The sequence below is a fragment of the Aegilops tauschii genome, chromosome 5 (assembly GCF_002575655.3).
Source record: "Aegilops tauschii subsp. strangulata cultivar AL8/78 chromosome 5, Aet v6.0, whole genome shotgun sequence".
Lineage (NCBI taxonomy): Eukaryota > Viridiplantae > Streptophyta > Magnoliopsida > Poales > Poaceae > Aegilops > Aegilops tauschii.
Window position 1 is genome coordinate 407225466 of NC_053039.3, and position 22983 is coordinate 407248448.

The 22983-nt window shown below is 51.9% G+C and overlaps 2 protein-coding genes across 2 annotated transcripts; both read right to left on the bottom strand.

The window, feature by feature from the left end:
* Positions 1-13687: 13687 nt before the first annotated feature.
* LOC141022926 (uncharacterized) lies at positions 13688-14395 on the bottom strand. The gene has a single exon (XM_073499213.1). The coding sequence runs from the start codon at positions 14393-14395 to the stop codon at positions 13688-13690; it is 708 nt and encodes a 235-aa protein (XP_073355314.1).
* A 5803-nt stretch (positions 14396-20198) lies between these two features.
* LOC109760939 (uncharacterized) lies at positions 20199-21713 on the bottom strand. The gene is made up of 3 exons (XM_020319729.4): positions 21055-21713; positions 20649-20966; positions 20199-20550 (listed from the first exon to the last, which is right to left on the bottom strand). Exons 1-3 carry the CDS (start codon positions 21058-21060, stop codon positions 20500-20502), a joined length of 375 nt encoding a protein of 124 aa, XP_020175318.1. The 5' UTR covers positions 21061-21713; the 3' UTR covers positions 20199-20499.
* Between the last annotated feature and the right edge of the window lie 1270 nt (positions 21714-22983).

Consider the following 22983-nt stretch of genomic DNA (forward strand, 5'->3'; position numbering starts at 1 on the left):
ATACTGCTTGATAGGCCTATCGTTCTCGTTTTATCATTTGCCTATTTCATGTCGCTTGGTGAACCTTTGCTCTTGTTTGCTCCGATCTGAATTTCAGTGTGTTATTCGAAGCTTTTATGTGTTAATAACTATCTATCTTTGTGTGAGCATTTTATGGGCCACAAAGTATTACATGGAAAATTCTATATTCCCATCTCATATTGTGAGTGACATCTATCATAAATGATATATCCATATTTGTCCCATCACTTATGAAAATCAAGGTTAGTAATATTCTCATCTCATATTGTGAGCGACACCTATCATAAATGATATATCCATATGTGTCCTGTCACTTACGAAAACCATGGTTAGTAAAATGTTCTATGTTGCTATATCATTATTGTGTGGGTAAGCACAGTGTGAGGGGGAGCTCTTTCCAACCATGTCTTTATTTTCAAATGCAACTCCAAAATAAGGCATGAGCTGTGGGGGAGTAATTTCTACCGTTCATTTAAAAACTGCTTTATATCTATATTGTGATTACCCTCTCAAGCATTGTTGTCATCTATGTCAAAAAGGGGGAGATTGAAAGTGCATTGTTGCACTAAATAGTTTTTGACATCGATGACAACTTCATTTGTGTTTCTAACCACATGCTCTAGTGTAAACAACACCGTTTCAAATAGAAGTGGAGCATGGATGGTTAATTCCCCTCTTGACGGAAAAAGGGAAAAAGTGTTCCAAGGAAAAGCGGAGTGCCATATTGTTTTCTTTTTCCTTGAGTCCTTAGGGCAGCCGCACTATTAAGAGGGGGTGCATCATAACAACATCTGGGAATCAACTTCACTTCACACATGATCTGAAATATCTCACAGCTAAATGCTTCTGTTTAGGCTAGAACTTCTGGGACGGCCGGAACTTCTGGGACGGATCCGGGGTGCTTCCGGGCCATCTAGAGAAACTGCTTATTCTGTGCAAAGTTTCTGTGTAGCCCGGAACCTCGTCGGACCCTGGCCGGAACTTACGTCCTCCGGAACTTCCGGGCTGGCCGGAACTTCCGGGCACCGGAGTTTCCGTCCCATGTACTACAGCTTCCGGGGTACACCAGAGAGGATGCAAACTCTCTGTGTAGCCCAGAACCTGGCCGGAACTTCCGGGGTCCGGAACATCCGTGCGTCATCGAAACTTCCGGGCTTCGCAGGAATCTGGCCCCAACGGCTGGATTCTGTCCCCACCTATAAATAGTCTTCTTCATCCCCACAAAGAAGGTGACGACTCCATTTCTCTCACCTCTATTTTCAAACCTCGATTTCTTGGAGATCTCCGTCCTTAGCCACCCAAAGCTCTTGATCTTTCGAGGAGCAAAGGAGAAGTGCCCGATCTACACATTCACCATAGCGAAAGTTGATTCCCCCTTGTTTTTATGGTGCATCTTGTTACTCTTGGAGGTTGGAGACTCCTAGGCGGTAGGAGTACTCCGGCGAGGAATCGTTCATTGTGATTACCCCCGGAAAGTTTGTGAGGGTTTGGAGACCACCCCAAGGTCTACCACTAGTGGTTGAGAATCGCCTTCGTGGTGATATCTCAAAGAGAGAATAGGGTGAGCCTTCCTGGCGTTGGTGTGCCTTCGTGGTAACGCCCACCTCTCTAAACGGTGACGTAGCTGAACATCGGCATACATCCTCGTCTCTCGGAGTTGCGGTTATTCCTAACCCTAACTCCCTACTTGTGGTTACTTGTCTCTTAGTCTTTACTTATCATATATTGTGCTTGTTTATCCTCATACTTGCGGTACTTGTTCACCTTGCTTAGCTCTTAGTATCATACTTGCAATTGTTAGGCTCACCTTTATATTCCGCATTATTGCCTAAAATTGCTAAGTAACAATTAAAATTTGTAATTGTACCTATTCACTCCCCCCACCCCTCTAGGTCCATCTCGATCCTTGCAACGCCACGGAGCGCGGAGGTCGTCCGAGGGCAACTCCAGTCGCATCCATGGCCGCCGTTGCCGCCCGGGCTGTCGCCTCGTGCGAGCGGCTCTGCAACTTGGCCGCGAGCAGGGAGACCGGCAGCTACAACAGGAAACCATGGCCTCTCGAAGTTCACTCAAGCGGTGCGAGCGAGGCTAGCGCGGCAATGCGGCGAGCGGGGCGAGCTTGGCCATGACGAGCGGTGCGAGCGAGGCGGGCGCGGCCTGCCTCCGCGCAGATCCAGTCGAGCGCGACCTGCCTTTGCGCATGCCGTAGCCGTGGGAACCCGCCGGAGGGAGCGCCGCACGGAGCCATGCAGGAGAACCAGCAGCTACAGTTGCCAGCCTCGCCGCTCGCCCAGCCTTGGTCTCCATGCGCCGCCGCGCCCACGAGCAGACCTGAAGAGGTCACCTCGCCGGTCGCCGTAGTTGTGGTCTCCGTGCCGCCGGCCCATCGTCGTGGCCCAGGAGAGAGACGGAGGCGGGGTGCGGTGCATGTGTGTGGGCCAGCGGAGAGAAAAAGTAGGAGAGATGACTGGGTCTGTGACAGGTGGGCCATGCCGCGCATGAAGTGGACAAAGGTGGACGAAGAGGATAAAAAAACGTCCGCTTTGTGTCCACCTCCTATTCAAATGTGACCCCACATTTGTGTCGAAAATGGGTCCGAACAAACACGAAACAGTCAAAAAATAAAAATGAGTCTACATGTTGGACAACGTTGGACGAAATGTGTGGACGCGTTGGACTTGCTGTGACCCTGTAGAGTTTTGCTTGTCAACAAAAGGACCCATCACGACGCGGGAGTTGGAGTATGATGCAGATTTGCTGCTGGCAAATGCGCGTGGTGCACAGCCGGCCGGTCACGGTGCTGGAGACAACCACGACAATGGACCGACTCTCTCTAGGTAAGCGTAATGCATCGATGGACGGCAAAGAGCACTGTAAATGCCCACCATCAATACCATAATGTATCACCCTACTTTTTGTCTCTAGATGTATAGGCTGGGTGTGAACAAGAATGTTCGGGTCGAGCATGAAGAAGAACACATACACACGAGTAGGCACCTTCTGAACCCAGGGGTATATGCACTCACTTTTTTAAAAAAAATGCATTTTTAACACATTTTAAAATGTTGAAAAATTCAAAAGAAAATTCCACGAATACATGTTTACAAATGTGTGTGCGCGGCATAAAGTTTTGTGAAAAAATATCTTTTAGTTTTGTCTTCGCAAAAAAAACAAATTCAACTTTTTGTCTTTTTTGCACAGGCCACAAAAAAGATTTTTTCCGTGGAACTTTATACACGCACATAAAACATGAAGACGTATCTGTGCAATATTTTTCAGATTTTTTTAGCATTTAGAAATGTGTTTTTTTTAAATGGGTTCATATGTACCCGGGTTTATCGATGCATTTTCCACATACACATGTGAAAGTTGATAGAATATATAGATCATTGCCGTTGAGGAAAAAGAAAGTTTTTACACACGCCATAATTTTATGTCTGTAAATCAATATAGGACGTTTTAGACCAAAATTATCTTACAGAGGGAGCACTATACAGTAGCTAAAGTATCTCAACTACAGTTTTGTATTGTCAAAGAAAACTCGATATTGATAACATGAATCTTAAAACGTCTTGAAAATTCTTGAAAAATCTCAACGTGGATAATAGATGTTCAAAATCAAAATTCATAACACACGACGAGAAACAAAATTGACACCATATAGAAAATAACGTATTTTGGACGTTAAATTTGGCATATGATCGATACCGAAGTTAGGGCATCTTCAAGGCGCACCCGTAAACCTCTAGCGACCGTCCGGACCGCGCTGTCCGGACCGTGGAAGCCATCCAACGCCGACCTGTATCGGTCCGTAGGGCGGTCCAGACACAAGTTCTCCCGCAAATTGGAGACAAAAGTGTAGGAGGTTTGAGGGAGTCCGGACACCCGAACGTAGGACTCCGACACCTCCGGCCCACCCAATCCCCCTCCCGGACCCATTTCCTTCCACTTCGCCCCTTCTCCCCCTTGCTTTGTATTCGCACCCTCCACCTCCGCCGCCGCTGCAGTTCATCTCCGGCCGCCACAAAGGCATTGTCGGACGTCCGCAACCAGCACCGACGCGCCCGCTCGCAGTTTCGACGGAGCTTTCAGCCCTGGAGCCGTTTGTACCCATGTACACTCCGTCCCCTGTCGACGACCTCCATGGCGGACACCACGCCCGACAGGTGTTCGGTCAAATGCCATTGAGCTTATTTTCAAATGTTATATTGTTTTTTAGAGTACGATGGATGGTGAGCTACTCGACCATGGAGGATGAGTTATTGTGCGATGCGTGGCTGGCCATATCCGCGGATTTCATAGGCAGGAGCGGAGGGGAGCCCTTTAGGAGCAAGTGCGTGGAAAGTTTAATGCACGAAAGCACATTGTGCCCTACGACATGTACATCATTCAACCACGCAATGTGAGGTCGTTGACGTATCGTTGGCACGCTATCTAGATCAGCTTCACCAAATTTTGCAACGTGGTTCGTCAGCTCGAGGAAAGGTGGCCATTGCACGCGACAGAGGACGAGATCGTAAGTTTTACTTCCTCTTGCTCAACTTGTTGATTGATTCATTCACTCAATGTTGGTCTACACATTATATGTAGTACGCACGCGCTGTCGTGGTGTACCACAGGTCAGCAGGACGGCCATTTACGTGCACACACTACTAGATGAAGCTGAAGGGGAAGTATGTGTGGGAGGACATGATTCGTTCCTGACACCCGGGATCTAGTCGAATTTGAGACCTTGTTGTATTAGACTTAATTTACATGTATGGGTGGATGATTTGTACTATTTTCTATCCGAACTTTGAAGAATATCGGCCGGTTTGAATGAATTCCGTCTGATTAGTTAAAATGTGGTTTAAAATATATGCGGCTAGCGTTGGATGGTTGCCTCCCGCATCCATGTCCGCGGACGGATGCGAGATTTTTTTTGCAGGTTGCCGTTGGAGATGCTTGCCCTTACGTGGCAGTGAAGGCCATCAGGAAGAAAATATTATTCCAAATCGATCATTTCGTTTGGGTACTAGATGTTTGATAGACAAATATAAGGGGCAAAAACACGTTGACGCGACTGCACGGTTTACCATTTTTTTAGGGTGACTGCAAGGTTGGCTGGTGATAATAGGAAAGGTCATGTCAAAGAAGTGGTGAACAGAGCGCTGATCGTTCAGAATCAGAAGGGCGGTTGGAAGCAGCATTCAAGCAAGCGTGGGCAGTCTCGTCGGCAGGCTTGTCCGACGAGACATGCATGAAACCCGGAGGGCAGGGCAACATTCCCCGTGAAAAGCCCAAGCCTTGTCTTTGTTTGAACTTTGAACGAAAATTTGGCCACTCAACGAGAAGGGAAAATGCACGACATGTTTTCCGAAGAAGGATCCGCTGTTGCACCTAGCTTGTAGACCGGGGCGGTAGGTCCGAGTTATCACTGCGGTTCTGTTCTTGTACTACTACTACTACTATGCAGTTCAAGGACTACACCCACAGCCACAGGTCTTCGCTCGACCTCGATCTCGCTCAGTCGTCGTACGGATTTGTGACTTTTGGCCTTGCTCGACTTATGTATGACAAAAGCAGGCGCATGCGGAAATAGTTACTCTCACTTACTGCGGTGGACACACACGGCTGCAACAGTGTGTGTGTGTATGGCATGACCGATCGGATCGAGTTGAATGACACGGCTGCGACAGTATGTATGGCACGCGCGGAGAAACCAGTGAGTTTAGGCAAATTTGACAATTTTGACCTCGGGACGAAATCATTTAACAGAATGAACTGGGTGCGAAACTATTTCACTCCCCTGACCTTTTTGTGTAGCGCCCGCCACGCCGGCGCCACACCGTACTGTGCAGCGCCTAGCGCGGCGGCGTTGCACTCCTGTCCACCGTGGCAGCCCCTGGGCCCGCACCCAGCAGTGCAGCGCCGGCGTGCTAGGCGCCACACATGTAATGTGCAGCGCCTAGCCGCTAGGCGCTAATGTGCAGCGCCTAGCGGCTAGGCACTGCACTGTGACTTATCCAGCCACTTGGCTGGGCCCCCCTCCCCCACCCCCCCCCCCACCACACACTCTCTCACTCTCTCCCCGAGCTTTGCCCCCTCTCCTACTCTCTCCCCCTCTCAAATCTTCTTCCAAATCTTGCAAATTTGAAGAATTTGTCCGTGGATTTTGAAGTCAAACCCTTCCTCAAGGTAATAATCTCCGATCCCCTTGTTTTGATCCAAGTAAAGTTCTCCCATTGCTCATTTGTTGCTAGTTTGGGGAAACCCTAGTTTTGTTTGGATCTAGAGATTTGCATGGAGATGTGAGATGTTTGTTAGCCAATTTCTATGATTAGGCTTTGTTAGTATGCTAGGGTTATTCTTATGGGTGTTCTTATGTTGGTGCTAGGGTTAGGTTTAGGGCTAGGGTTATGGTTAGGGTTATGGTTATGGTTAGGGTTAGGGTTATGGTTAGGGTTAGGGTTGTTGTTTCATATATATATTAGGGTTTGTATTCCGTGTTAATCCATGGATTAGTACTCATGGAAGCAATGTTACCTTGTGTTCTTTGAATGCTTATAGGGATGGGAAGAACATGTGTGTTTGTTCATCATGGGGACAAAGACGCCTTTTTGAAAGGCAATAAAGAACCGGACCCGGATGAGCTTGACATGGTGTTTGATAGTAGTCCTAGCTATGCGGAGCTCTTGCAACAAGTTAGGAAAGATTTGAATTGGATGGACCCTAGTGATATCATTGAGTTGGAGGGAAGGCATAATGTTGGTTTTGGAATGCACATCCGTTGGAAGACAATGCGTGTCAACTCGGAGCAACGTTGGGTTGCATACAAGGAGACGGTGGCCGAATCACTAGACAAGCCTCTTGAGTTATTTGCAACGAAGAAGGTTGATTCAAGTTTGCATTTGGACTTGAACCGGAACCCCTCCCCTTTGGTTGCTAGTAGCCCCCCACCCTTGAAGTGAGATGAAATTGTCGAACCTCTTTTGACCCAAGAAGTGAGGCCAACATTGAGCCCGTATACAAACAACCAAGATGAATCTTTGCAAGAGGACAATGATGAGTATGCGGACGATGACAATGAAGTTGATCTCCATGACAACAATGTGGGTGATCTCGACAAATATCATTTGCAAGAGACAATGGACCATTCCATCCCTTTTTCCCGTGCATATGCATCGGACTCGGATGACGATGGTCCCGATGAACAAGTTGATGCGGAGGGGTTCACAGTGAAGGAGGCCAAAGCTTTCGAGAAGGTATTTGGTCGGGATCATCGGACTACATTGTTCAAGGATGTTAGTCTCGCGGATGAAGCCGTGGTAGATGGTGGCCAATGTGTACCTCTTGGGGTTAGGCCAAGCTCTCACCGTGATTTGGTAGACGACAAGAACCGGATTGCTAAAGGTTCTAAGTTCGACAGCTTGTTGGATTTGAAGATGTGGCTCGACAACTACTCGGTTACGCATTATCGTCCACACAAGGTGGTGAACTCGGACGTCAATGTGCGCTACACGGTTGCATGTGCATGTGAAGATGAAAAGGAGGTCCAACTTGGACTTACAAGAGGCCGTGGTGGTGGTAGAGCTCGTGGAAAGGAGGTCCAACAAGGAGTGGCAAGACGCCGTGGCAGTTGTCCGTGGATTGTGCGTGCAAGACCATGGAAAGGAGGTCCAACTTGGCATGTAGTGAGTTGTGTGCCAACTCACATGTGCCAAGGCAAAAGGGTGGATGGCAAGATTGTGTCCGAAGACCACAAACAACTCACGTCCGAGTTCATCGCTTACAGGCTCTCCAACTCAATATCCACACTTCCAACAATGAGCGTCCAACATGTCATTGACCTTGTGAAAGCCATCTTTCATTACAAGGTGAAATACGGCAAGGCATGGAAGACGAAGCAAGCCGCATTTAAGATGTTGTATGGTACATGGGAGGAAGCATACAACCGAATCCCTAGGTTGTTGTTAGCCATGGCCGCGACAAACCCGGGCATGGTTCATGTGGTCGAGCCTCATGGGCACCAAACAACGGTTCATGAAGGAAGGAAAGTCAGAGTATTTGGCCGTGCTTTTTGGGCGTTCGAGCAATGTGTGAGGGCTTTCGAACATTGTAGGCCGGTCATCGCAATTGATGGCATGTTCTTGACCGGACAATACAAGGGCACCTTGTTGGTTGTGATAGCAAGTGATGCCAATAACCGGGTGTTGCCATTGGCATTTGCTTTGGTTGAGGTGGAAAACAATGACAACTGGGAGTGGTTTCTGCATCTTTTGAGGACGAAGGTGTTACCCGCTCAAAGGGAAATTTGTGTCATATCGGATCGGAATCAAGGAATTCTTAACGCCGTGGAGATTGACATTCCCGGGCATGCTCCGTTGCACCATCGATGGTGCATGAGGCACTTTTGTTCGAACTTCTATAGGGCATGTGGCCTTAAGGAGTTGGCCGATGATCTTCAAGATTGTTGTCTCGCTTTCTCCGATAAGCGCTTCGCCACTTTGTACAACAAATTGCTCGCACACAAAAAACTTGATCCCGGGGGTCAAGATTTTCTCAATAGGCACATTCAATACCGGAACAAGTGGGCACGTGCTTTTGATGAAGATGGCAGGAGATACGGTCAAATGACAAGCAATATGGCCGAATGCTTCAATAGGGTGCTCAAAGGTGCACGTGGATTACCCGTGACGGCAATAGTTCAATACACATTTGACAAGATGAATGCGTACTTTGTAAAGTACTCGATGGAAACCGATGCACAGATAGCGGGTGAGAACCCACGGAAGTACAAGTACAAGTTCCCACCCAAAGTTGATGAATGGTTGGTATTTCAATCACGGAAGGCGGACTCAGAAGAAGCTATATTATATGACAACGAAGAGTGGAAGTATGAAGTGAAAGAGCCAGGAGGAACCACAAACGATGGCCGGCAACATGGAGGTCGGGCTTTCAAGGTGTCGTTAACACAATGTGATTGCACTTGCGGGAGGCCATTGTTGCTTCATCTCCCATGCTCACATTTGTATGCCGCCGGTCGCGTTAGGAATGTGGACATCAATCACCCACGCACCGTGAGGGAGTCGGAGTTCTCAATCATGACGGTCAAGAAAACATGGGCTCCCCGCTTTCACCTATACTTTGACCAATCACAATGGCCGGAGTATCATGGAGTTCAACTATGGCCGGATCCGGAGTTGAAGGTTGTTAAACGGGGTAGACGTAAGACAAAGCGTCTTAGAGGCGACATGGACGGATGGGGCCATGGTGGGCGCCGCGAAGCGGGCAACGACCAATTCCAAGAGCCTCGTGAGAGCTCCCGTTGTGGGGAGTGCAAAGGTCATGGCCACAACAAAAGAAAATGTATGAAACCAAGGAAAAGGTCCAAGAAAAACGATGCAAGCACAAGCCAACAAGGAGCTACACAAGGGAGCAACCAAGTGGTAGCCAACCTAGTGGTAGCCAACAAGTGCCAAGCCAACCAAGTGGTAGCCAACCTAGTGGTAGCCAACAAGTGCCAAGGCAACCAAGTGGTAGCCAACAAGTGCCTAGCCAACCAAGTGTTAGCCAAAGAGGATCTAGGCAACAAAGAGGTCGGCAACTTGGACTTACAAGAGGCCGTGGTGGTGGTAGAGGTGGTGGTGGTGGTCTAGGCCGTGGTGGTGGTAGAGCTCGACGTGGTGGTAATGGCCGTGGTGATGGTCTCGGCCTTGGTGATGGTCTTGGCCTTGGTGGTGGACTTGGCCGTGGTGATGGACAAGCGCAAGTTCGTTATAGAGGAATGTTTGGATACCTAGATGGACCGTTTCCGTATGTTCAACGACATAACAAATTCCACTCTAAGTTCAACATTATAAAAAAATGACGATGACTAGTGCTTTCCACGCTTGCTGGCTCCTCCCCCCCTCTTGACGCTTATCTTCTTCACCTTCCTAGGAAGAGGAACCCGCTCCGGCTCCGGCTCCGGCTCCGATTCGACATCGTCATCCAAATAGTCATCCAAAGCCGCCACCCGCGAGGTGCCGACCGTCCTTTTGCCTCTTTGGCCTCTTTGGGTGAAGTCTTCAGGTGTGTACTTGTTGATTCCCTTCCTAGGCTTCAACTCGTATGCAGACCGAGCCTGGTACGTCCCCAAGGTCATATCATCAGCAACCTATGCATCAACAAAAGATATGGAAAGACCGTGTGTGAGGATATAGTTAGCAATGCATCAACAAATGGATATATATCGTCATGACATACCTCTTGGGTGACCACACCCACATCCTCATCCTCGAAAGGTTCACCATGGCTCTGCCCCGAAGCGGGATCTGATGGTGTCGCCGACCTAGACCGTTCTGGTGATACATACTCGGGGTCACGACAACCGAAAAGGTTTGATAGCCGCCTTAACTTTTGGCCCTGGCGTTGCAACATGTACAAGTGAATGAGACATGGAACGTACCAACAAATGTTAAGTGCTAGTTTGAAGGAGATGTGAACCTTAATGAATGCTCGAAGTGCACCTTCCCCATCGCTTTTGCCAGCCGGGGTTGTTTCCAGAATAGTCTCGGTCTCATCAGCTGCTTTGTTGATCTGGGCACGCTATGAACAGAAACGGTATCAAAGTGTTAGGCAAGCGAAGATGTGAATAGTGCGAATGGAAAAGCAAAAAGGGCTAACCACAAAGTTCATCATTGGAGCTGAAGGGATCACTGAGTTGCCTTTCCTGACTAATGCGTTGTACTGGTGCTGGGCTACCTCATCAAAAACGGTGGGTTCTTCCAGAATCTCCTCAGCATACGCCGGCTGGCATACCTCCACGCGGGTACTTGCAAGAAACCATGTGAGATAGTTGTTGAACGCGATCGGGCAGTGCTCACGAAGCTGGGCTCGTTTTCCAGCCCTTGCTTGCTCCACACTAAGAGCGAACTGCATGACATACTTCCTGTGATGCTTGGCCCAATCCTTGATCTTCCGCTGCTTTTTCCTATCCAACCTGCAAGTTAGAAACAGAATATTAGCATCATCGAAACCGCCGAGAAGCTGCTAAGTGCTCAAGGTTAATTATATCTTACGCGTGTAGCAACTTTTCCGTGTCCTCCCACTCCGGTGGGTGTGGCTGGAACAAACCAAACTGGTGGAACACCCGATGTGGCAGGTGAAGCTCAACCGCCCAGTTGCATATCAGTGGGCACCGCATATGCCAGAGATCCCTATCCCTAATGCACATCGGATTTAGCCTGAACTCTATAGGGTTACCAAAACTCTCTCATTTTCCATACGGCTCCCATTCCACCTGCAAAATGGATTGAATGCAAAATTGATATCGAGTTACGATACAAGCATGATAATCACTTATGCAATGTCGGTTCACCTGCTCAGGCGTGATCGCGTCCAGCTCGCTCTTGTACAACTTGTACATTACCGAGGGATCATCCGTCGTCTCATTTAACACATCCCACTTGTAAGCCCAAGTGGGGAGCCGTAGTGGGTCGTCTTTATCGTCCCAATCCTCGTACTTCCCGGTCTTCGGTCGTCCAACCGGCAAACGCTCCCAGCTCCATATGGAAAGTGCGAGCAGACAACCACCAATACCTCCAGTGTGCCTACAACAGGCTTCGTCCAACTGCACATAAAAGAGAACATGGTCAAATTTGCCGCAAGAGCGCATTGATAATGTATCAATGAAGTGAAAAGGAAACAACTTCATACCTGTCGATACAAGTGAGCCAGTGTCGCCGAACCCCAACTCTATTTGCTATCGAAGACGGTCAACGCCTTCAGCCACATCCATGGAGCATTCTTGCCTATGCCATCAGCAAACATTGTCCTGGATATCACGTACCACATGTAGACACGAGCATATGTCTTCACCATGTCCTCATTAGCATCATCAGGGCAATGACAGAAGTTCGATGATATCCACGTGAAAGTAGCGCCCGCTGCGACTCTTTCCTTCTTCTTATCTTCTGCTTCTGGTTCCCGAGGCTCCGGAGGAACCATACCGATAAGGGCTTGCATCTGCGCGCGCCACCCATCAGAATCGGTGTTCATACATAAAGGATTGTCATCGATAGGAAGACCGGTGATCATAGCAATATCCTGCAGCGTCACGGTCATCTCCCCGGTCCGAAGATGGAAAGTGTGTGTGTCTCCGGCCTCCAATGATCAATAAGCGCGGTGAGTGCTGCAGCATTGTTGGGTGGCGTCGACCGGCGGACCAACTGAATGAAAGGGAGAAGTCCTGCCTCCCTTACATACGATGTGTACCGCTCATCATAGCGCATCCCTCCAAGGCTGATCCCGTGAGACCGAAGCTTCAGAGGTGCAAGCTCCTACAAACAAACAAATCATAACATTACGTATGGGGCATTTGTGTTTGAAAACAAATACGAAATTCATAACACCGGCAACTTTCAGTATTACCCGCTGCTGCACCGACATAGCGTACGACCGGTGTTGTTTGTCCCAATGATCATCGAGAAGCCAAACCATCCTAACAATTTCAACAAAGCATTCTTGTCAACACGATTATCTTTTCAATTCAAAAAAACTAAAGTAGGCCTACTACATGCAAGATTCAAAGCATATGTATCCAAAGCATTTTTCTCAATACGAGTATAATTTCAGTACAAATAAACTAAACTAGGCCTACTTCATACAAATAACTTTTCCATAGAAATAACATGTCAATCTATGTATCCAAACTATATAAATAACATGTCAACCTATCTATCCAAACCACATTCTAATCTAACAAGGGTTCCCCAAATCTAATATATGCAAGATTCAAACAAAAGTTCCCCAAATCTAATACATGCAAGATTCAAACAAGGGTTCCCCAAATCTTCAAAATATCATATTTTCTATGGATAGAAAGAAGGGGATCGGAGGAGAGTACCTTCTACGATGGATTGGTGAAGAAATGCACGGACCAAATCGTCGGATCGGAAGGATTTGGGAGAGGGGATTGAGAGGGGGAGTGGAGAGGGCAGCCGCCTGTTCTGTTCTGTAATTGGCAATGGGGTGGGTGGGGGAGGAGAGCGCTGGCGCGGTTGCATCTAAGTCAATGTGCAACGCCCGAGCGCTAGGCGCTGCACATTACATGTGCGGCGCCTAGCTCAGAGGCGTTGCACTGCTGGGTGCGGGCCCATGGGCTGCCACGGTGGACAGAGGTGCAACGCCCCAGAGCTAGGCGCTGCACCGTAGGGTGTGGCGCCGGCGTGGCGGGCGCTACACAAAAGGGTCAGGGGTGTGAAATAGTTTTACGGGCAGTTCATTCTGTGAATTGATTTGGTTTCGAGGTTAAAATTGTCAAATTTATCGTGAGTTCACAACAACTATTGTCCAGCTGCAGTAATCAATGCGCGTACCAGATTCACCAGACTTCACGGTCCCACGCGAACTGCTGTACCTCATGCATGCTCATCTAACAGCAGAACGCTGGGCTGTACGTGCTCTGAACCTCTGTAGTGAATGATGACAAACGCCCCCAATAAACTCGCTTGCACATCAAAATTGATCAGGAATGACTTGAGGCAACAAAAGCACTGCTAGCACAAGACGAGATGTTGCCACATTACACAAAATGAAGAGAGATTCTTTTTTCAAAACGGAGGCAAAAGTTTTGCCTCATCCATTAATTAAGGAGTTTAGAGTTGCTTTTACAAGAAAAGCGAAAGAAAATATTACAAAGCCACTACTCTCCCGGCATGATTTGACCCAAGTGCTTAGCACCCGCAATTACCCAAAGGTTGGCGTCGCTCTTAATGTTGGAGAACAATACAGACGGAAGCGTGGATTTGTGACGAAACACCCGTGCATTTCTCTCGCACCAAATGGTCCAGCTGGTCAGCATAGCAAGAGAAGCCATCGCCTTCCGGTTGGGCATGCTGGAGTTGGACATGTTGAGCCAGCAGTCCTTGATGGAGCGCATCGTGATCCAGGAGGAGATGTCGAGGTAGTCTAGCTTGAGCCAGCCTTTGATCAGGCCCCACAGTCTAATGGAGTACCGACACTTGAAGAAGATGTGGCTCGCCGATTCCAACGTCTGCTTGCAGACTGGACATAGGCCGCAGTTCGGCCACCCTCTCGTCTCCAATCTATCCGCCGTCCAGACTCGGTTTTGGATTGCCAGCCAAGCAAAGAATTTCATCTTAAGGGGAGCCCATGCTTTCCAAACGGCGAAGCCCATGGGCGAGCTGACCAGCCCAAGGAGTTGCGCACTGTACGCGGATGTGGCAGAGTAGATTCCGCTGGCAGTATGCTTCCAGGTGATGGTGTCCTCGGCGTCCACCGCGAGGGGGATGGCCCTCAGCCGAGCCCAAAGCGTGACAAGCTGCCGGATGTGCTCCATTGTCCAGTTGTTGGGGAGCTTGATTTTGGACAGCCACGCGCCCGCATGCATGGCCTCCTGTACCTTCTATTTCTTCCTCGTGGAAGCCTTGAAGATGAGAGGTGCTATGACGGAAGGTTTCTCGCCATTAACCCACGGGGAGTCCCAAAATGGGGTGCATGCCCCGTTGCCAATGGTTATGCGCGTCGAGGCGTAGAATAGATCACGGTCAAGCTCATCACAAGGGTTGTCCATTCCAATCCACATCTTGGAAGGTTCAGTCCACTCGAACCACAGCCATCTAAGCCGAAGGGCTCTCGCAAACGTAGCCAAGTCCAGGATGCCAAGCCCTCCGAGTTCAGTCGGCCGACAGACTGATTCCCAGTTAACCTTACACTTGGCCCCAGTTGTCTTATTAGAGCCCGCCCATAGGAATGCCTTCTCCAATTTTGTGATATTCAGCAGGGTGCCCGATGGAGGCCTAAGGGCGATGATGTGGTAAATGACCTGAGAGGTTAGCACGGACTTGACAAGCGCCCCGCGCCCAATGGCGGTAATATTCTCTCCGTCCCACGGCACCAGCCTGGCCGCCACTTTGTCCTCAAGGAATTGGAAGTCGCCTCGCCTCAGCTGCCGAACCGATAAAGGTAGCCCCAAGTACTTGATGGGGAAAGCTGCGCGGGAGGCCGGCAAGGCTGCAAGGATGTGGTCGAGGTTGATGTCTGTACATCGAATTGGGACGACCGAGCTTTTCTGGAAGTTTGTGCAGAGGCCCGTGACCTTGCCAAAGTAGTTTAGGATCTGAGCGAAGTTGTCGATATCTTCCTTAATAGGAGCCATGAAGACCGCCGCGTCGTCGGCATATAGGGATGTGCGGAGAATGGCACGATGCCCTCGAAGCTTGTGTAAAAGTCCACGACGGGTCGCGAGGTCGAGCATTTGCTGCAAAGGGTCGATGGCAATGACAAAGAGCAGAGGAGAGATCAGATCTCCCTGCCGAAAGCCGCGACCATGCCTGATAATAGGTCCTGGGACCCCGTTGAGGAGGATTCGCGAGGAAGATGAACGGAGCAAGGCCGTGATCCATTCCCGAAAGCGCGGTGGAAATCCCCTCCGCTGCAGGAGGTCAATAATGTACTCCCACTTGACAGAGTCAAACGCCTTGCGGATGTCGAGCTTGAATAGCAGCGCTGGAGTTCTGTTTTTATGGAGGCGGCGGGCAAGGCCCCTCACATACATAAAGTTGTCATGGATGCATCTCCTCTTGATGAAGGCACTCTGCGCGCTGGAGATGAGGACGTGCGTGTGAGGGCCAAGCCGTAGGGCAAGGACCTTCGCGATGATCTTGGGGATGGCATGGATGAGGCTTATAGGTCTGTAGTTAGCTATCTCCTCCGCCCCATCTTTTTTGGGGAGAAGCACGATGTTCGCAGCGTTGAGCCAGTGTAGGTTTGCCGAATGCAAATTGTTGAAGGAGTGGATGGCTTGCATGATGTCAGTCTTGATAGTGAGCCAACATTTCTTGAAAAAAATTCCAGTGAAACCGTCCGGGCCGGGCGCTTTGTCATTGGGCATCTCGTTGATGGCAGCTCTCACTTCCTCCTCAGATATGGGGCTGTCGAGGTCGGAGAGGTCATGATTACCAAAGTCGAGAGCGTCCCAGTTGAAGTCCACGGGATAGGAAGTCCCCCGTCCCATCACGCTGGTGAAATGCTCGTGCATCAAGGCCTCCTTCTGCTCATGTCCAGTGACCCAGCCACCGTTATGCTTAATTCTATGGATGTGGTTCTTTCTCCGGCGTGCATTCACCCTTCGATGGAAAAACTTGGTGTTGGCGTCTCCCTCCTTTAAGTTTGAGATCCTAGAGCATTGCTTTCTCCTCGCCCGCTCAAGGACCGCAAGACTGACCACCCTTCTCTTTAGCTTTGCCCTCAAGTCTTTCTCCCCAGGCGAGAGCTCCCGGTCTTCTTGGGCGACGTCAAGGCGGAGTATCACCAAGAGGGCCGCATGCAAGTGAAGCTTCGCCTTCGAGAAAAGATTTCGACTCCACTCCGCTAGCCTGACACTAACTTTTTTCATCTTGTGGAAGAGTCGCAGGTACGGCTCCACATGAGGGCACACCTCGCTCCAAGCCTTGTCCACCACTTCCTGGAAGCCCGGCATGGACGTCCAAAAATTCTCAAACTTGAAGCAACGCGGTCTCCTTGGTCCACTATCATCCGCGAGAAGGAGAGGGCAGTGGTCCGAAAGCGAAGTGGAAAGAGCATGCAACACGTGGGTGCCGAAGGCAAGATCCCAATCCGCGTTGCAGAAAAATGAATCGAGCTTGCAAAGGGTGGGGTTGTCTCGCTCGTTGCTCCAAGTGAAACGACGATTTTGCAGGTGTATCTCGCTGAGTTCGCATGCGTGGAGGGTGTTACGGAACCGGTTGATGCGGCCATGGTTGATGTTCCGCTTATTCTTGTCGCGCGCGCGTTGTATTTGGTTGAAGTCACCCAGAGCAAGCCATTTGGTCCCTGGAGGTGGCTTTTGAGCCAGGAGCTCCACGAAGAAGGCGTTTTTGCAAGAGGAAGTAGTAGGGCCATAGACCGCCGTGATCTTGAAGGAAACCCCAGACTCGCGGATGAGGACTGTGGCCGATAGGCAGTACACCGAGAGCACAATATCAGACACAGCGACAACGTCGTCATCCCAAAGCAACAGGAAGCCGCCCCTAGTGCCCAGTGCCGGCCGGTGGGCAAAGCTTTTGAGCCTGGCCCCTCCCAGGAAGGAAGCCGTAAACTGGTCCAACACCTCAAGTTTGGTCTCCTGTAAGCAAGCCAAATGACACGAAGTTGCAGCGATAGTCTCGTGAACAGTGGCCCGTCGGTTTGGGCAGTTTAATCCCCTTACATTCCAACTAAGAAGGTTAATTGGTTGTCCTAACATGATAAACTAGAGACCCTGACAGCACAACAAACGAACACAACCTAGGTGCTGGATTGCACCTCCTCCTCATGGTCCAGCGCTGTTGCGCCCCCATGACCAATGAGGGCCTCGTCCACCGCAGCAGCATGCGCGTCGTCGATCTTGAACAGGCCACGGAGAGCAGTCATGACATTGTCAGGCAGCTGATCCTTGAACTGACGCTCAAATTGGTCGAGACCCCGGGCGGTGACGTCTTCGCCGTTGCGGATGATGCCAATAGTGCGGCAGACCAGCCCCTGCGCTTCCTTTGCCATGGAGGTGGCGAAGCCCACCTTGCGCGCCTGAACGCGGGCACTGGTACGACGAAGCGAGAATCCCCCACCCTGGGACGTGATAGCAACCCCGGCCAGCGTTTTGCGTCTCTTTGTTGGTGCCTTGACCGGGGAAGACTGAGGGGTCGGAAGTAGAGCCCGTTCCCGCTCCCGGAAAAGGGCCTCCATTGGCGCGGCCACCGCAGCCACCCCGCCAGCAGCGAGCGGGGTTCTAGGAAGGGTCCTGCCTGGGAAGATTGGTGGAGTTGGCGATGGTGAGAACCCAGCAGCGCGTGGCAACGACGGTATTGGGAGCGACAGCCGCAGAGGAGAGCACAAACCGGCCACCAGCGCACTAGCCCCCTCCACCCTGATCGCCACTGCCCCGTCCATGGCAGCAGAGCGGGCATCAGCGCGCCTTGAACTTGACGAGGACGGCAGCACCGACGTAGGGGACAGCGGTGGAGAAGCCTGTGGCGTCAGGTTGTCGTTGGAGCGGTTCCGTTCGGAGCGTGGCGAGGGGTGACGAACGCGGGAACGGCCACGCACAGGCGGAGGCACCGCAACGTCCACGATCGGCATGCCCTCAGTCGCCCGCACCGAGGTGTTGCTGGCAGCACCCGAGCCGGCCAGGAGCGCCGGTGACGGCTCCGACCCGCTTTGCCTGTGCCTCCCGTCACGCCCATCGTGCCGATCTCCACGGCGATCATCACGTCGGCGCTGCTCATCGCGCCGCCCTCCGTCTTCACGCCTGTTGCCATCCGCTCGGGATCTGCTCCGGAAGATCCTGCCCGCCCAGGACAGGCCGCGGTCACCCTGTCTGCCGCGGTGGTCGTCGTGGTCCTCATGATCATCATCACGCCGCTGGCCCCGCCCTCGGGCAGCAGGGGAGCTGTGGCTCTCCCTCGTCTGCCGCTCGCCGTCGATGACGCCCTTGGTCCAGTCGAGGGGGTGGCGCTGGGCATTCCTCGGGATGTTGCCGGCGGCGTCCGGGCTGAAGTCCTCGATCAGCTCAAGGTGGATCAGCACCCTGTCCTCCAGCCCCTCCAGCCCTGTCCCAGCAGGGGTGGCGCTGCCGATAGGCTGCCGGCCAGGCCTGTCGACGATGGTGGACCACATAACCTTGGGGATGGCCGACGGATTGGTAGTCCAGGCCCACAGGCTCATCATCGAGGCGTCCTCCTTCTGCAGAGTAGCGATGTCGAAGTAGTGCAGAATGGTGTTCTCACCCAGGATCTTGGCGATCTCCTCCTCTCCCCAAGCGTGCAGGGGAACATTCTCCAAGCAGAGATGGACGTGGTAGTGCATCTTGGCGACCTTGGAGTGGGCGTTGGCACGCCACTTGGTGGCATGGATGTCGAGGTTGCGGTGCAGGAAGCGGCCCCTGGTGGTGAGGTCGTCGCGGTGGTGGGGGTGCCGGAAGGTGACCAGGAAGTCCTCCGGGAAGAACGGGACGACGTTGAAGTAGCCCCTGGCGATGTTGGTCTCTGCCTCGATGGCGCGCGCAATCTCCTCCGCATTGACCTGCGGCCGGTCCCCCCCCCCCAGCCAGATCAGGGCCGCGTTGGAGGCGAGAAGGGCCGCCTGCAGCTCCATTGCTGGGGTGGAGAGGAGCACCACGTGCCCCTCGCTCGGACGAGAGGCCGCGTCACCCAGGCGTGGCATGGCGCCGTGGTTGGCCGGGAGCGGCGGGGGGCCTGGCGGGAGGACGACGGCCAGATTGGTGGGCGCAGAAGCTGGAAGCGGGGGGACGACGGGCGCAGGGGCCGACAGAGGGGAGCGGACAGAGGGATTATGACGAAGAGGCTGCCGCTGAAGCCGGAGCGAGCACCCGCAAGCAAAGTGGCCCTGCCGGTCGCAGTAATTGCAGCGCACCGGGTCTCTGCACTCCCAGGCGAAGTGGCCGGTGCCCCGGCAGTTGAAGCAGAGCAAATCACCCCTTCTCTTGAATGCACGCGGCGGAGGTCGCTGGCGATTGAATGCATCTTGCGACCGAAGCGTTGGGCGCCTTGAATGCAGGGGAGGGATGGCCGGTGAGGAGCGCCACCAAAACGGAGGCCTGACCACCTGCCAGCCCGCGGCCAGGAGACCCGGTGGAGAGGGGGCGCGCCGCCCAACATCAGCACGGGTCGGCGAGAGACTTGAAGGCACCCAACCCGGATTCGCGGGCGGAGTGAATGCCTCAACCACCGCGCGGCGGGAGGCCGCCAGCTGGGCCGCACCCCGCGCCGCATCAGCGGCCTGGCACCAGAACGCAGGCGGCGTCTCAGGCACGAAGGACACGGAGGCGGCAGGCGCGGCTGGCCGAGCAGGCAAACCCAGATCTGGACCGGATCCAGCCCAACCCAGGCGCGGCGGGGGCGAATCGAACCCCGGTGGCAACAGCAGCGAGCCACCAGCGGACGGAGAAGCGGGGGGCAGCAGGCGAAGGACGGCGGTGGCGGTGGCTGCGGGTGCCGGAGCGGCGAGTCGCAGGAGCGTGGGTGCCATATCCTCACCCTAGCGGCGACTTCCTGGCTCTTTCTTTGGATCTGTGTTGAAGAGAGATTCTAAATGTTACTAGGAATGTTAATTACATGCCAGTACTACTAGCCATGTACCATCGTACCACAAGCCAAGAAAGCGCATACACTCGGAGAGACAGAACTATACACGAGTTTCTTTTTTGCGAAAATGATTTAGATATATTATTATCAAACTTCACCGCAAATTACAAAGCACATGAACGTAATAAAAATTACTTCAAGGTCCTAAAACCGCATATATTACCAACTGAACAGAACTACTTCCACCGCCCCATGACGTAAGACGTATTTTGACACTAGTATAGTGTCAAAAAAGTTCTTACATTATGGGACGGAACTAGCAGTGTATATGCAACTGAAAGGGAAAATTAACACCGGCAATGAACACGCACGCAGGACGCAGCATCCCGTCGATCATCAGGACATGTTGGGTTCAGTCGACGCATGAGCTGAGGCCCAGGCATCCCATCCACATGCTCCCCGTCTGCACAAAACCGCATTCAAACAAAGAGCAGTCAGCTCCAACTATTCACGACAAAAATAAAAGAAACATTCTTTCTTTCTTGGTGGACCGTGCGATACCTTCCTCGGCCCCCGGTGGGGGGCGAGCTCCGGCGGTGGCACCTGGTACAGGTCCCCGTCGACTGGCCGCACCACCCGCCTGGAGTCGCCGCCTTTGGCCGTCGAGCGCTCCCGGGACACGTCGCCCTCGGGCCGCCTCCTCGCCTGCTTCTTGGGCGTGGGTTTGCCCGGGGGCGGCGAGTACCTGAACCACACGTCGCTGCAGGCCTCCGGCTCCGGCGTGGCGTAGCACGCGGTCGCCGCCGCCGCATGCGGCTCGTCGTGGTGGTAGTTGTAGTTCCACTCCCCGAACGCCGGCACGCGACGCCTCCTCGCCTTCTGCAAGCAAGACCAAACGATAATGAGGACTCCAATTCTGGGTGAAGTTGCTGGCAAGGAGGCTTTCCCTAGCTCACAGCACACTTACCGCCATCTGGTTCAGCACGGAGACCAAATGAGCCGCCAAGAAGAAGAAGACGAACAAGAAGAAGGGAAGCTGGGGCCGGTGAGTGAGTGGGGCTACGAGGCTGAAGAGAATGGAATGGAACCTCCTCCAATGGCTGGCTGGCTGGATGTGCGTGCATTTATAGCGAGTATTGGTGTGGCGTCGAAGCGAGGAATGGGGCTCGGGACCGGCAACGTTTGGCAAGAGAGGAGAGGAGGACGGGCGGTATGGAAGGCCGACCCTTTTCAGTAAGCCCGCTGTCGGTGTGTAGCCTCAGCTATGGTACTCCATCGGCGCGACACAGGGGCGCAGATGGAGGGAGGGAGGTACTCGTCTGACTGACGCGCGAGCTTTTACTGCGACGCAGCATCGGGGCGGGGCACCGTTTTCTGTTGTCGCCGCGCGTCGCGCCGGGTTGGTAGCTGACCATGGAGGCCTCCTGTCGCGCCCGTGTGTGTGTGTGTTATTTCTGCATCATCACCGGCTCATTAGAAATTTTAAATTTTGCGACGCTGCGTGTGCGTGCCCTGCAAGCTGCCGACTCCGAGGCAATGCGTTGACAAATGACAAGATGTCTTCTCTAGAAAGACGCACAGATTAAGGAGCATACGTGGGACTGAGGTGTTTGGTTCACGCAAGGAAACGCAAACGCAAAAAAAAAAGGAAACGCAAACGCAATCGAGTTAGTGTAAATGGAATGGAGAAAAATGAGAATTTGTTTGGTTACTCTAATCAACTGTAACGTAATCAGCCCTACAACCGGGCCCTCCGTCCATCCCCATCGGCGTCACCTTTAACGCCGCCGACCTGAGCTCCAAACCAGCACATAAACCTCCTCGTCTCCAAGTCCTCGCCATCCCCTCCCTCGGCCTTGGCGTCCCAGCCCCCACCCTCGAGCGCCGCCGACTATGGCGACTAGAATTCCGGCCTCGATCAGCTGGATGATGTGCTATTGAAGCCCGCAGCCGAAGTTGGCTGTGGGCGTGGTGGCGCGCACCGGCGTCAGCCGCTCTCCTTCATCCTCACCGGTGATCGTCAGTGACGCACTCAGTGATCGTCGGCGCTGGACGCTATACCAGCATTATCAGTCTCCACCGGCGACCGTGGCCTTGTCAGCCGCGACGTCGAGCCTCCACGAAGCTCCATGGGGCTGGATAGGGAAGACGCGATAACAGTTTTATGATAGCCGCGAGAGTGTCGCTCCGGTTTCTGTTAACACACGATTTTGAGCGGAATCAGATTGGCACTAGATCGGTAATTGATACCATGGTACTTATGTGATTATAGCCCATACTAACCAAACAAGATTCAGCGTCATTTGATACCGCTGTTAAGGGATTACATTACAAAGTTTCGAAACAAACACCTCCAAAGAGTAGAGTACTTGCCTAAGCAAGAGGTGACAATGTGTTTATAAGTCCCAGCCACTAACTTCCTCTGTTCCAGAATTAGTTAGCTGGTTTACAAACTTACAAAAGAACCAGTTTGGTCAACTTAACTATTCTTAGGCACGTGGAACTGAACAGACACAATAATCAGACCCTTTTCGGCTTTTGTCTAAAGAATCACTCTACATTTGAGTCTTCGCCCCTGATTCAGTATAGTCCCTGAGAATTTTTTCTAAAGAAACCTTATAGCTAACTGGAACTCTTTTTGAGAGAAATTAGCTAACCAGATGATTTCCCGTGTTACTGTACTGATTCGGACAAAACATTTATTGATGATGTACCAAAGTGAAGATGCAGGGAAAGTCATGATTCACACGAAGACTGTACCCCCCACCCAAAACCAATGAAATGGTTTTATCAATAGAAAGCTTGACAAAATAATCCTCTCTCACATACAAATCATAAAGAGCACCTCACGCATGAAGTATCTTCCAGCAAAATGGCAAGGCATTCACGCAAATAA

What these genes read in the sequence shown, in the direction of transcription:
- LOC141022926 (XM_073499213.1), bottom strand. Translation starts at nt 14,395, where the DNA reads ATGCATGCGGGCGCGTGGCTGTCCAAAATCAAGCTCCCCAACAACTGG.
- LOC109760939 (XM_020319729.4), bottom strand. An exon ending in CCCACCGGGGGCCGAGGAAG is followed by an intron (nt 20,551 to 20,648) that starts GTATCGCACGGT and finishes GGTTTTGTGCAG; the next exon opens with ACGGGGAGCATGTGGATGGG.